This window comes from Biomphalaria glabrata, chromosome 6 (assembly GCF_947242115.1).
Source record: "Biomphalaria glabrata chromosome 6, xgBioGlab47.1, whole genome shotgun sequence".
In the NCBI taxonomy this organism is placed as follows: domain Eukaryota; kingdom Metazoa; phylum Mollusca; class Gastropoda; family Planorbidae; genus Biomphalaria; species Biomphalaria glabrata.
This window is the reverse complement of record NC_074716.1, coordinates 7,868,861-7,884,078: the sequence shown is the minus strand read 5'-3', so window position 1 is coordinate 7,884,078 and position 15,218 is coordinate 7,868,861. Positions and strand designations below refer to the sequence as shown.

The 15,218-nt window shown below is 33.1% G+C and overlaps 1 protein-coding gene across 1 annotated transcript; it reads right to left on the bottom strand.

The window, feature by feature from the left end:
• Positions 1-102: 102 nt before the first annotated feature.
• Positions 103-13,653, bottom strand: LOC106076931 (glucose dehydrogenase [FAD, quinone]-like). Its single transcript, XM_056034185.1, has 11 exons — positions 13,503-13,653; positions 11,346-11,554; positions 9,958-10,150; positions 9,365-9,496; positions 8,103-8,224; positions 7,377-7,544; positions 7,099-7,249; positions 5,662-5,807; positions 4,716-4,893; positions 3,412-3,637; positions 103-1,989 (listed from the first exon to the last, which is right to left on the bottom strand). Exons 1-11 carry the CDS (start codon positions 13,630-13,632, stop codon positions 1,839-1,841), a joined length of 1,806 nt encoding a protein of 601 aa, XP_055890160.1. The 5' UTR covers positions 13,633-13,653; the 3' UTR covers positions 103-1,838.
• Positions 13,654-15,218: the final 1,565 nt, after the last annotated feature.

The window sequence follows — 15,218 nt, the reverse complement described above, 5'->3', positions numbered from 1 at the left end:
AAAAGTTGTGCTCTAATTATAAAATGTTTATTAGGAGGTTACAACAGTACTATTAAGAAAAAAAAAAAAGACCAATAATGAATAACTTTATAAAAATTTTTTATTTATCTTTTCCATGAGCAAAAAAAAAGCATAAAACTGTTATAAATACTTATACAACATTAAAATACTTATACAACATTAAAAACTATGCCCTGAATATGTTTACATTTATGTATAACAAACATTAAAATACTTATACAACATAAAAACTATGCCCTGAATATGTTTACATTTATGTATAACAAACATTAAAATACTTATACAACATTAAAAACTATGCCCTGAATATGTTTACATTTATGTATAACAAACATTAAAATACTTATACAACATAAAAAAATTAAGCCCTGAGTATGTTTACATTTATGTATAACAAACATTAAAATACTTATACAACATAAAAAAATTAAGCCCTGAGTATGTTTACATTTATGTATAACAAACATTAAAATACTTATACAACATAAAAAAATTAAGCCCTGAGTATGTTTACATTTATGTATAACAAACATTAAAATACTTATACAACATAAAAACTATGCCCTGAATATGTTTACATTTATGTATAACAAACATTAAAATACTTATACAACATAAAAAAATTAAGCCCTGAGTATGTTTACATTTATGTATAACAAACATTAAAATACTTATACAACATAAAAAAATTAAGCCCTGAGTATGTTTACATTTATGTATAATAAACATTAAAATAAACAACATTAAAAAATTAAGCCCTGAGTATATGTATATTTATGTATAACAATAATAACATAGTGCATCAATATAACATGTATATACATATTTACAGCCACTAAACCAAACATGAGTTTCTGGGCTCTTGATCAAAAGAAATTTAAAAAAGAAATCAACTTGTAAAGCTCTAGAAATTTGGTAGACAATTTACCTCTCAGGTGCTTGCTAAGATATGGTTTTGACAGATTTACAGCCTGAACGCCACAATTCGTCAAAATACCCTGCAAGCTTTCTATTAAACCTTTGCATTTTACTTTCAGTATTTAACCAAAAGGCCGCATTCTACATATAAAGGTTAAATACAAATATCATTTTAAAAAAAGACTTCAATATTTTTAAAGCATATTTTCTTTCTTTTTTCCATTATTCAACTTATTTTTCATTTACCCTACATCATATTTTCATTTCCACATCCACAAGGTGGAAAATAAAGAACAACCTTAGCCTAATAGCAACAAAAAGATCAATTTCTTTTTTTTTTTTTAGTTAGGTGAGTGAACAAAGACCATAATGTCTTTAGAGACTGTGTAGATGAGACCACTATATTCTGCAGCACTGTCTTTTCTCTACATCATTATCTACATTTCCTCTAGACCTAGAATGTAAGTCCCACACAAAAAAGTGCCTTTAAAATTTTTTTCCCCCTCAATTCCATTTAATATATCTTAAACACATAGAAGCTAAGAAAAATATACATTTACATTGTCCAAGATTGTTTACATTAATTACATAAATTTAATAATTCCATTAACACATAATATTCCCACAACATTTATCTCTAAATGATTTTTTAAAAGTTATTAGTGCTCTTACAAGTGGACCACAAAGGCTTACATTGGACTGACTAGTCATTTCCTTGTAGAACTGAGCCTGCCTTGAAAGCAGTAGCTGACTATTGAGACATTTTTTTTCTTTACTGTCCTTGAAACCACAAATCTAGTCTCAGTATATACAACTAAGAAACAAAAATCCTCTACACAACCAGTCTACAATATAAATTCCCCTATAGGGGCCTAAAAAAGTTGATTGCAAAATGTTATCTACATGTCTAGAGGCTGTAGAGGTGGTTTTCCTTTAATCAAGTCTGATGCCTTCTCAGCAATCATGATAGTTGGTATGTTCGTGTTTCCCGAGACAATCCAGGGCATGATAGAAGCATCTACTACACGTAAACCAGTCACTCCTTTGACTCTGTGAGGATAAAATGGGTTCTATGTTTACATTTTATAAATGCATTCACAACCAAACTAAACGAAAAATACAATACACATATAACACACACATGCAATACAATGTGCCCATTCTATCATTTTTACTTGACTATAGATGTAATCTAGTTGTTTCTTTAATTAAAATGTGTAGATATAATTAATCAAGTCAGTTTATTGCTTTAGTACATTACTCATTAGATTTGGACTGTGTTGCTGAACATGGATAAAAGTTACAGGTACTAAAAATTTTTTAATTATACTTAATGTAAGTTTTTTGAAAAAATGGTATACCAATGGCTTAACCAAACTCACACACAATAAATTGTATGTTAAGTTTGAATAATTTCCAAAGTCATTTTAATTGCCAACATAAATATTGAATTTTAGTAGCAAAAATAATATTTCTTGATTACAAATGGAGCTGTAAGGGCTCTGAACTACTCTAGGCTAAAACACCTGCTATTTATATGCTACCAATCAAAACAATGGTTTGATCATTATTAATGACAAAGCCTTGTAATATAATAAATCACAGGCAAGGATAGTAGAATTCTCCTAGTAATGTGTTTTCTGTATGTCTGTTGTTCCTGCTACAAAGCCAGTTAAAAAGGTTGAACCAAAGTCTAGAGAATGTGGAGTTTGTCTGGAGTAATTAATTCATTACTAAAATTGATACTTGTAAATTGATATTTGATTTGTAACAAAACAACTTATGCCAATATTCCGATCACCAATTCTTGGTAGTCAAGCTTTAAAATAATTTACAAAGTCCAGTCATCTACACTGATCTATTTTTAAAGGTCACTAAAGTCAGAAAATATTCATGACATGTATAAAAGTATGAGTGTTCATGAAACTGATTCATCTTCTTCTTACTGATCTACATGTATAAATAATATATAGTTTAGGCCTAGACATTTATGCCATGTCTAAGTTCAATCTTTGTGCACAAAGTATAACTCATATGTTTGAACTGAATCTACTACAAGATAGACGTCCCTTGTGATTTAAAATCACTAAATATCACACAGTTCTTACCAATTCCTCTACCAGCAAAATAGGTAAAGGAAAGTGAACTGAAAAGAAATACCAAGATTACTTATCTTAGAAGAAATCCTTAACCTTGATAGAAGGTATTTGTATTGCTAGTTGTATAATCATACAATTATAATTTTACATAAAGGTAGATTTTTTGTATTGCTCTAATGTAGCGCAACTTTCATGTTTATAGCATGCTCAGTGCACTTGGGTCTAATCACTTTTGTGGACCAGTGGGGGGAGGGCGGAATCTGGGAGGCATTCAGTAAACACAACTTTGCTCAAGTAAGGTGTTGAGCTTGAGCCCCCCCCTGATTGGTAGCCAAGTGATTTAAGCCTCTCAGTCACCCATCCCACGACTTACCTAAGTTGAGGATCCACAACTGCCGTGATGTCATCAGCTGGGCCCATCTTGCATGTGCTAACTGGATGCCAGATTGTCATGGGTCTAAGTTTCAGAACACATTCCCAATACTGATCAGACTCGTATGAGAACTGAGCACAAGATTTAGCTGGAGTTTTCTCAGTGAATTCAGCACCGATGTCTTTCAAAGGTTGGCTTGAAACAATCTTCTTTATTTCTTGAATACCTGAACCATGTTCAAAACATACAAACCACAACGTAATTACTTTTACTTAAAAAAAAAAAAAAAGTTTTTTCCACTTTTGACAATGTACTAGTACTTAAAAAATCAAACTGTTGTTGCTTACTATTATTATCATAGACAGGGGTGTAATTTATGTCAAAATCATTCCTGGCAAATCATATGATCCAGCCCTCAAATTGTGTGCTACATGATAATAATAATAATGAGCATCCATTCTAACCAGTCCTGATAATAAAGAATGATAATGCAAAGAGAACTGAACTTGTACATGCATGGGTTTGTGTAACTTGTTATATCTGAAGGCTAGTTGATTATATGTTACTAGTTAGAATCAATTTATTATGATATTCTATGTTCACACTAATGTCAATTCTATAGAAATTTAAATAGATATATATATTGGACTTTAAGAAATAAGAGGCCTTATGTTGTAAGTTGTTTGCTTAGTAGAGTCTATATATAGTGGACTGAAACTCACCACAATCATGGTAAACAGAGAAAGAACTAATAAATTATTATGAAACATGTTAGGCTGGAATTACACTGTAAAGTCTGTAGAAGATCTTTTATATATAATGCCAGAGCCAGTCATGACATTATATAGACTCCATTTTTGTAAGTGAATATTATAAAATCTTTTACAGGTCATAATTTAATTCCAAAAACCCTTTTGATGTTGGCCCACCAGCCCATTTGAGTGCTGGCCCACTGGGAACTGGTTCAAATGCCCATATAGCCAGTCCACCCCTGATCACAGATGATATTGGTTATTTTACAATGGAAGAAATTATCCAAAAGCTAAAGTTTAACATATGTTTTTTTTTCAATGAAGTCTAGATATGAAGTCAGCTTAAATACTTCAAAGAACATTTGAAACAAAAAAATTTTTTTTAAATTTAATAAACTTTTTTTTTGACACAAACAACAGATAAATAAATATCAAAATTATTTACAACTTTATTCTTTAAAAATGAAAAGGTTATTTATTAGGTTATTAAAATATCACATTTGTTTAAACCTTTCAAAATTCAATCTATTTCCAAAGAAAGTATGAACTTACCTCTTATAAATAATTGTATGTCCTCTTGTTTTTGTAAGTAATTAGTTCTAATAATGGGATAGTCAAATGGATCTTTTGAGGTTAGTGTTATGTTTCCTCTGCTTTCTGGTCGTAGCAATGCAGGAGTAATCAGAAAACCATGAAGGAAAGAATCTCTGCCTGCCAAGTCGGACTTGACCTAAAAAGAAAAATTAGCTCACTGAGAATGTTGTTTGTTTTAAATGATTCTTCACATTCTGAAGATAATTACATCCTAGCCCAAAGCTCCTGCAGGGGAGAACAGTGAGCAGGGTTCGAACCCAGGACCTTCAATACCACCCAACGACAGTCCAGAATGCATAACCAGGCAACCGTATGTCAATTTAAAATCATTAACAGATTTTTAACGTAATTTTCTGGATCAAAGTGCTCCTTCTTCCCTAATACAACTAGAGCATGGTTGCCTGAATCAGCCAAAAACACCAATGACTAAGCAGAAATTAAGTTTTTACTTAATGTAGATGGCTCAATTAACACATAAATATCAGTAGAATGTAATTATCTTCTCTTTTAAAGGAAGGTCTGTAATTATAAGATAAGAAAAGAAATGATAATAAAATTAATATATAAATTAACTTTTTAAAAAAGATCATTTTAATTTAAATATGCTATTACCGTATATTTATTAGTTCTTTTTCTGTACTTTTTCTTACTTAAGGAATTGTAATATTACTTTTCTAGACAAAATTTCAAGGTACTTAACTACAGACAAACCTATTTTCTCCATAACATAACACTTTTTCCCTTTTGAAAATTGAAAAGACATTCAAGTGAATTGGTACATCAATTATTCAACAAAAAACTCTGAGGTACCACATCAGTCTTCTTGCTTGCTTTAAATAAGTTGTGCTAATAAACAAAAAGTTAAATAGAAAAAAAACTTGGAAAATTTTTTTTTAAACATTACCTCCTCAGTGTACAAACTATCTTCCTGACTATGTGGCAAACTTTCAGCTACATAAATCTGTAAATCTGGCCAGTCTATAGATTTGGTTTCTTCTGTAGTACTCTTGAAAGCCATGAGAGTCATGTGTGCAGCAGTAGAAAGTGGTCCTAGTTTTTTCAAAAGAAAGACTTGAATAATTTTTTTAAAATTCTAATGGGCTCTCTTTCTGTCTACATAAATAGATATAGAACATGTTAATTGGCCTTAAACTCAAAATTAAAACTGAAGTCTAAATCATACATCTGCTATCACACAGATCCTCAGATCTTAAAATGAAACTTTTTTTGTTTTAAATAAAAAAAAATAAACAAACAAACTATAATCCAATCAAATAATTTAAAAAGTAAACAAAGTTTCAAGATAGTTTGTGTGGTCCATTCAGGTAAGTAAAAAAAAAAAAAAAAAAAAAAAGGGGGGGGGGGGGGATTTCCAATATTTTCAGCAAGAATATCCAACACAATGAACTATAATCAACAACCACAGTCCTCTCTTTGTCCATACAAAAAAAAAAGCTATGTGCGTGTTGAAAGATATTAATTTTATTATTATTTTTACATTGTTAATATTCATTTAAGTAAACATCTTAAAAATTTGAGAAGCTTTAACAGAAAACACTTAATTTATTAATACAAATATTTGTTAAAACATTATTTTAATTTAGAAAAGAACACAACCATTTGTTTTACCACGAATAAGATGAGTGGTTTTTATTTTCACAGCCCCAAATGGGGAATCTATTAGTTTTGTAAGGTCTGTCTATCCGTTTGTCCCATTTAGATCTCAAAAACTAGAAAAGATAATACAAATCTGACATCATATTTATATCTTTCAAAGTTCTCATGTTACAAGTTTTTTTCATAAAGATACACCATTTCTACAACTTTTCACTATTAATAGAAAAAAAAAAGAGAGACTATAGTAATAAGGTAGGGGATTCCTTGCACATTTTTTTTCTAAGGTCAACAGTTTAGATATTTAAGGTCAACAGTTTAGATATTTAAGGTCAACAGTTTAGATATTTAAGGTCAACAGTTTAGATATTTTCTAAAAAAAAAAAAAAAACCCTCTTAAATTTTTTTTTGCTACTAAATTATGTATCTTTTCAGGGTTAGATTCTGAGTTTGTGTTTCCACACAAACTCTCTTTTAAACTTATTTTTTAGTTACTCTTAATAAGTGGCATTTTTCTGGGTCAAAATACAAGTTTCAATTTGATAATGGCATATACAAATGTATGTATTTAAATAACTATTTTTTTTATTGTGTTTACAAATCCACTTTTTTATAGAGCACACATCTTCTTGTGTTTGGTTATTATTCTTATTTGTTTTGTCGTTTTTTTTTTTAAATGGAAATATAAGTCTAGATCAGTAAAACTACAAACAAAATAACTGTATACCTGAGCCCAACAATTTGTACTGTAAATATGTGGTCCACGAGTCTAACTCTCCTGAGAGAGTTGATAAAGGTTTCTGGATGCCAACCCCAATATCAAAATATAAATGGTCTTGAAGGTTCTGACCAACAGGAAGATCTGAGACTACAGGAATCTAGAGAGTATAGAAAATGAATTCAGTATTACGCTTATAATATAAACATACAAGCATAACATTGGCATAAAATTATCAGCTGAAAAGTTCAACCAAATGTCTTAATGCAAGGATGAAACTTGACTACCTTTAATTCTTCCAGATGTTTTTTTGGTCCAACTCCAGACAACATTAAAATCTGGGGAGATCCAATAGCTCCAGCAGACAATAGGACTTCTTTTCTTACTCCTACTGTAAATTTTCTGCTGTATCTGACCACCTGAACACCAACAGCTTTTTTGTCTTGAAACAAAACCTGCAGATACAGCAACACAAGTTTGTCATTAGTTCCTCTTAGTTATTTTTATTGGGTTTGGGTTAGGGTTCTATGCTAGGGAGTATGACTGAGTTTTTAACCAAAAAAAAAAAAAAATCTTTTGTGTCATAATTAATATTTTGCATATTTTATGTTATTACTAGAATGGTCTGAAAAAGCTCAGAACTAATAAGATATCTTCGGTTCTTTCCTAAACTAAATGTGCCTCGAGGATACAGATCCAACGATAATGTCATCACCTTTGTAAACAAAGTATTTTATGGAGAAATAGAATTAGTAATATATAATTTGGACAGGTTGGAGCACTGGGAGCATCGCTGTGAAAAGTGCATAGATTTAAAAGAAGATTATGTAGAGAAATTTTAAAAAGTTGAAAAAAAAAACAAACAACAAACAAACTACATTTCATTGTTAGGTCTGAAACATTTCACATCACCCTCAAATATTCATGAAGGTGAAATGTTTAAAATTAATGTCATTTTCTTGGAATGTATGACAAGTCAATTGACTATAAAACAAAAAGATTTTCTATTTAACCTTTGTTACGTGAGAGTTGACAGCTACATGAAGATTTTCTCTGTGCAGAACTGGAGAAATATACGCCCGACTTGTACTCCATCTTTCCCCATTTTTAGTGTTCAACTGGGAGTAAAAGATACCTGGTGACAAACAAAATCTGGGTTAGAAATAAACATTTGGTTTCCAAATCATAACATTAGTGTTATCAGTTGTTTTATACTTTGAAGTTCAGAAATTATACATATAATAAATAACATTTTAGGTAAAATAAATTTTTTAAAATACAAATTTGGTTCCTGAAAGAATTAGGTCTATTTCTAAAAGATTATCAAATCTTGAGTCAAGAATGTTATTGGCTTGCATTCACAGGAAGCCAATGAAGCATATATGCAAGAAAGCAGTAGCAGAATTGTGTCTTGTTTTTCATCTAACTATTTGTACAGCATTGTTCTGAATTCACTGCAGCTGATTTTATTATCTTAAACTAGTAGTTTTACTTTACTATTAGAATACTAAAATGTTTTTTTTTAATTAAATTCTTAAGAAGTTTCTTTATAATGTCAGGCAATGAATGTTAGAATGCCACAGACTTGATTTACTGACCAAGCATCTAACTGCAGGGTTCCTTAAAGGAAGCAAACTTAAGGGGAAGCCTGAAGAAAAGCTGGTTGGCTGATTACCAAGATAAATGTAAAAATGGTTAAGCAGATTGCCACACATCAAGTCAAATGCTCAATAATGATGATGGAAGTTCTTGTTGAAGTTCATTAAGAATTAGATATGCTTACACTATGTTTTATTTAAATTGCAATGGACATTTTTTATATAGGTATTTTTTCTACCTTCTTGCCATGTATTCGATGTAGTATAATGCCAGTTTAAAACACTCACCTTGGGTGCTGCCGAGAATAGAACTCAGATAAGCAATTCTATAATCTAACTATATTGAACTTGGTGGCTGAGGGGTAAAGCAATTGGCTTCCGAACCGATGGATTCTTATGAAGCCACCCAACTCTGATGGTACCTAACATAAGTTGGGTAAAGTAAAGGGGGTTGGTCGTTGACAACCTCATTAAACATTGACCACAAAAACAGATGACGTTTACATCATCTGAGCACAAGGTTGGAAAGGGGTACTTTACTACACTTTCTAAACCTAACTATATATTATGGCAAAGTCTAACAGTAACCCTCATCACTTGCATTCACATGTAACTCCTCAGGCACTTTTTTTTCTCATTAAGAGAATAAATGAAATAGATAATTACAGCCAACTAACCTTCCATAGTTCTCCCATTATAATCTGTGTGATAAGTATATCCAACTTGTTCTGCTGCTGACATGATTATGTCCGATAGAGGACGGGACTCTGTCTGGCTGACTGGTATGGGCCCACCTTGACCACGGTATCCTGGGTAAGAGAATATAATGTTAAATGTGATTTTCTCTTATGCACTTCACTAATAAATAGTAGCTCACTTTAGGCTTCACAAATGAAGTTTAATATAAATAATTTACTAATGCTATAACTGTTCAATGTTAATTATTAAATCTAAGTTGTTCAATATAAGATGATCTGTTTTTTGTGTTCAATGTTTATGAGGATATGGTGTGACTAGCAGAATTGCCGATCATCATGACATACCCAATTAATATCAATGCCGCAAGGACATGAATATATCCTCAAACTATTGCCATAAACTTCACTACACAAATTGTGAAAATTTAACTTCCTGTCTAGAAACCTTGATCATGATACGGATTATTTTAAATTCATTGACAATAGAAGTCTAACACTTTAAAAGCTATCTTGTAGAGTTCTAATTGTTGTTAATTTATACTTGAATTACATTTAGAAAGTGAAATCCTCACCAGAGCCCTTGAGCGTTGCCACCTGAACGTCTTCAAGTTTTTTAAAATATGGCAACACATGCCTGTAGTCCCATTCTTCACTGCCAGTGTATTTGGCCCATCTGTCATAGTCATGTCTGGAACCCCGGACATACAGTGCAGCATTGATGCTACTGGTACCACCAAGCACTTTACCTTGTGCCCAGTAGGAGACCTGAAATGTACAAATGGAATAGTTGGATTTTGAGAAATAAAAATACTTTTTCCTCCAATCCAATGCCATGAATTTTTACAAAACTTCCAAATATTAGGTGTTGTCAAGCTTGTCACTCAACACCTGATCACTGATATCTGCCTGACATTTATATGTATTTTTATTAAGACAAAGGCATAGCCCTTGACATTAAAATCAGACTGATGCACTCCTTGGTCAAGGCTTCATTCTTATATGCTAATGAATCTTGGACGCTGACTGCAGAACTAGAGAGTAGATCGTAGCAATGGAATTGAGATGCTACAGAAAAATGCAAACTAAAACTTTAAGGCCATTTCACAAGGTCCTCAGGGCTCGCAAAGATCTTCCTTCAAGGAACAGTACCAGGAAAAAGAAAAAGAGGCCCACAGAGAAAGCGATGGAAAAACAACTTAAAAGAATGTATAGGACTGTAATTGAAAGAGATTATCAAAGGTAAAAGACATGGATGAATGGAGAAGACGAAAACAGTCAACAGATCATGTGGTGCTCCAGCGGTTCAAAAGACTAAGGGATAGGTGAATGTGAATATATGGATCTTATGGTTTAGGCTGAACTTCACCCCAAGGAAGAGGAAACCATGTCTCATATATTCCTTTTGACTGCCCCAAGACTTGCTGAATTTCATCTTGATAGTTCTGAGAAATAACATGTTCTTCACCTGTAGGGTGACATATGTGCATTACACAACACAGTAAGGTTTCTGTCTAGAGTGTTTGTAAGATGGACTTTATGATGATGATGACTGCCTGATCATGTGGTATGTGCTCTGAACTGGTGTTTGGGTTCAAAATCTGCCCTACTGTCCTGCTAGGACATAATAATCTTAATAAATTTTTGCAGAAATATCTGAAACTTTAAAGTTTTCAAGCCAATTGTCTAGGAAAATCCTAAAGTTTATGGAATTATGTGATGTTTTTTCTTTAAAGTTTTTATAATTCATAGTTCACAATTTTAAGGAATTCTGTCTAAAAAAAAAATTAATGTGTTACAGATGCTCCTTAAAGAAAGAAAATTATTACAGTATTAGTTAGAAAAATGCTGCCAAATAGTTCTGTTGTTAAATAGCAGATGGATGATAGTATGTGAGGTTGAACAATGGATTTCATATAAAAGTTTTACCGCACAACCTGCCATACTAATTCCTAAATCTTACCCCATTTTGAAAACCTTTTAATGTATCTTTGTCAGGTTCTGTGAAGTAAGCCCAGTCTATGTCTGTCAACCAATGCCGATGCATGTATCCAAGAACTTTAATATCATCGTAGCCCCAGTCATCTTCTCCGGATTCCAACAAGAGTACAGTAACATGAGGGTCCTCGGAGAGACGATTGGCTAACACACATCCAGCAGAACCGGCACCAACTTTTAACAAATGGAAAAACAATATATTTTGGCATCAATAGCAAATTAATCACATATTGGAAAAAACAACAATACAAAACAATATATTCCAAGTTTTTTAGAGAACATAATTTGTTAACCTTATGGATAATGGTAATGTTTATCTATTAGATATGTTTCTTTAAAATAGAAGATTATTATTTTGTAGTTTTCCTTACGTTAATTAGTCATATCATTAAGAGAGACATATGTAACATTCTCCCAAATATGAAACTATTACTATAAATCCATGAAACATGGTGTGTTTCTTAGTGCTTTTACTATTAACAACACCATCATGTGATATCTTGAATCGTATTCTGCATGTTGTCCTAAATAGTTAGCTTCCCCAAATCTTAGAGGAACATGGTAAGTAAAGTTAACCAGGGCAATGCTTCTCAGCCACAACATGGCGCCAGAGATGGAAATGGGCATTAAATGAAAATATTTGGAAACAATACAGAACGCCCATTGGGATGCCTAAAGACTGAGTCCATTGCACTTGCTGGGATGGAAGAGCCCGGGTACGCTGTTCTGTCTCATTGTGGCACCTGGGTGGAAACGGTTACTTGAGGGGGTAACTAGGCTAAATGAATGGCGAAACAAAACTCCTGTGGGAGTGTCCAAGGGTACGCGAGAGTGGACCCATTGCACGGACAGAATTGAAAGAGAGCTCTCACGACCGTGTCAATAATCCATGCACTGTTCCTCAAGGGGCCAGTAAACTAATGGCGAGCCCTCCATGGTTAGCTTGGTACAACATAGGAAAATGGTGGAGGTTCCCGATGCACTCGGCTTTCGGCCATGTCAAGCCCATGTGTCGGGGGCCAGATGTATCAGAAATAGCAATGCTTTACATAGGCATTGACTTGGGTATCTTCCAGACAGAACTGTGCGTTCACACAGGTTTTTTTTTACTGTTTGACACTCAAACAGGTTTTTTTTAAACTTAGAGCTTGAAGAGCCTTCGGCTCAGCTCTTAGACGATCTAACGGGATGGAAAAGAGCTCCGACACCCATGTCACTATCCACACATTGTTCCTTAAGGTTGTTTTATTGTGGACACGGACTGATGTGGCACAGAGAAGGAAATAGCGTGAGTTTCTCCTATGTGATTGACATTCGGCCTCAAATCTAACCCGAATCAGTCATAGGAATGTTTAAAAATTGTATCTCTACTAGGATATCTTCCAGACAGAACAGATGTTCAGATAGGCTGACGGAGTTCCAAGAGTCTTCAACTCAATTCAATGCTCAAGAAATTAGCATTTCGCCAGTTTACCAGACAATCGCCTCCTTATGAACTTTTTTATGGGGAATAGTGCATTTGAAAGCGATCTCAAGGGGTCTAAACAAGAGATATAATAAACATACCCTCAAGAGATCTATCAAGGAATGTTTAATCGACACTTGTGTCACTTATGACTGATTACTAGGAAATGGTAGATCTTGATAGCTTCTCTTAGAATAGAGTTTATAGAGTGGTGAACGTCATGGTCAGTGTTTCTGGTTATGAGGCAAAAAGGACAGCCATCAGCAAAAACTAATACTCATACTGTAATACTCTAATAGATCTAAAAAAAGAGCAAAAGCAGCCAAAACAGCAACAGATCCAACTATCCAACCTATCTCAGATCTGTGCCAATAGCTTTTCAAAGCAAAGATTGAACTCAATGTTGTTAACAAACAAAATGTAGGCTCAAGTCGGTGTAGATCTACTAGATCTAGATTAGTAAGTCTAAGTACTCTAACTTAACTAAGTAGATCTAGTTAAGTCTAAGTTAGTAAGTAACTTACTTAACTTAGTAATTTTAGTAAGTCATAACAAACACACGTGACAATCATGACAATGAATTGAATAATTGAATGAAAGTGGAACATAAACATAAGAATTAAAAATTGACAAACAACACAACAAACATAAACTTACCAACAATGTAATCGTACGTATCATTGAATCGATCAATAAGTTTCGAACTGCCATCTCTCTTTTTATCAACATAAATTTTAGTTATAAACGCTACAATAACTACCAACAAAATAGCCACATCATATTTCATTTTCTTTTTTTCAATCGAGTTATCGTACCTTAGGGTTTAAAAAAAAAAAAAGCATGTTTCTAACACAGACCTATATAATAAGGCTTGTCTTCGAGTTCGAAGATCAGTGAGTAATGTAGTATTTCCCGTGGCTGCGCAGCCCCGGCTGTGACCTACATATTTTACCAGATCAGGGCAAACATAACCATTGTCCGCAGGTGGTCGATTTAGATTTTCTTTTCGCCTTCTGCGTATGTAGACAATATATTATAGATCTACCCAGGGCCGCCGCGAGGGTTGTGGCCGCCTGCGTGCGAAAATTTAAAATGTCGCCCCCTTTTTTTATTCTAGAAAAAACTCCTTAAGACTTAAGATTGAGCTGGACACTGTACCAAAAGCGTTCTTTGATTTAAATCCATTTTTGTAGATCATTCCTTTCATATTCACACCGTTGTCGTATCCAGCATGCCCTCTTAGATGTTTTATTTCCAATTTCAACTTTGCTTTTTTTTTCTTCTACGATGTCGCAAAGTCTTTCTCCAGCTGCCTCAGTAATTGGGTGAAACCCCAGAAAATTTTCATGTATTTCAACATGAGGCTATAAGGACCATGAAATGCAGAATAAAGTCACATGAAATACAAAAGCCATTGATGGTGAATCTTTTTCAACGTGCCGTAATTTTTTATAAAGATCATAACGATTGCATTTTGGAGAGATGTGCATTGTTTCCACAATTTATCCAACACACCACCAGGAGAAAATGAAGCAAATCAGCGCTGAATATTTTTCACGAATTAATTCAAAATAAATAATCCAAAGTAAACGTTACTTATACAATGATTGGAAATAAAACAGAGTAAGGCAGTGTTTCTAAAATTTCCCGGTATGACCCCTACATGACACATTTTTCGTTCGAGCTCTCTTTATTATAGAAGCTGGGGATCTAGAGGAGCGATGTAGGCTCCAACAGTGAGTTGTTTTTTTTAAAGAATGTAATGAAAAAGAAAAAAAAACGTATTCATACTTATAACACAATTTCTTGCTATTATTTTTCATTTATATTAATTTAACACAATGTTTAGAATCCAAATTTAAAGAAATTTCACAAAAGAGTCCGTTGTTGATTTTTGTTTTTTGAAACAGTGTTGCCTATACAATTTTTAAGCGTTGTAAAGAGTTCCTCCTGGAGATAGAATTGAAGATGCGGAGGGTTTCCGCTAAAGTCGGCAAGGGGTCTGATTTCGTGATAGGACCCCGGCGCATTTCGGCGTTTTCATTTTCAGAATTTTTTTCTCTTGGCGTCTACAACGAATTTTTTCTTGTAGTATGAAGAGAGAATATTGAAAACGCCAATATTGGTGTGTTTTCTTTCAGAACGCACTATTCATCCTAGTAAAAAAAAAAGTCGAGGGCCATATTAAGTCTAATAATAAAGAGGCAGCCCTGGTCAATAGTATTATGCGAGGGACATTCTAGGTACCTATAGCGCACAGACGTCTGTAATGGGCGTGATCTTTTATAAAACCATCTTCGTGTTAAGTACTCTGTCGCGGACCTTTTTTTTTTTCACACAAAAATCGTCACTATAATAAAAAGCTATGGCCGG

Excerpts from the sequence above, each read along its gene's own strand:
- LOC106076931 (XM_056034185.1), bottom strand. The coding sequence starts at position 13,632 with ATGAAATATGATGTGGCTATTTTGTTGGTAGTTATTGTAGCGTTTATA. Across the intron at positions 11,555-13,502 it reads TACGTACGATTACATTGTTG|TTGGTGCCGGTTCTGCTGGA; the intron begins GTAAGTTTATGT and ends ATTTGTTAAAAG. Across the intron at positions 5,808-7,098 it reads GTACAAATTGTTGGGCTCAG|GACCACTTTCTACTGCTGCA; the intron begins GTATACAGTTAT and ends TGAAAAAACTAG.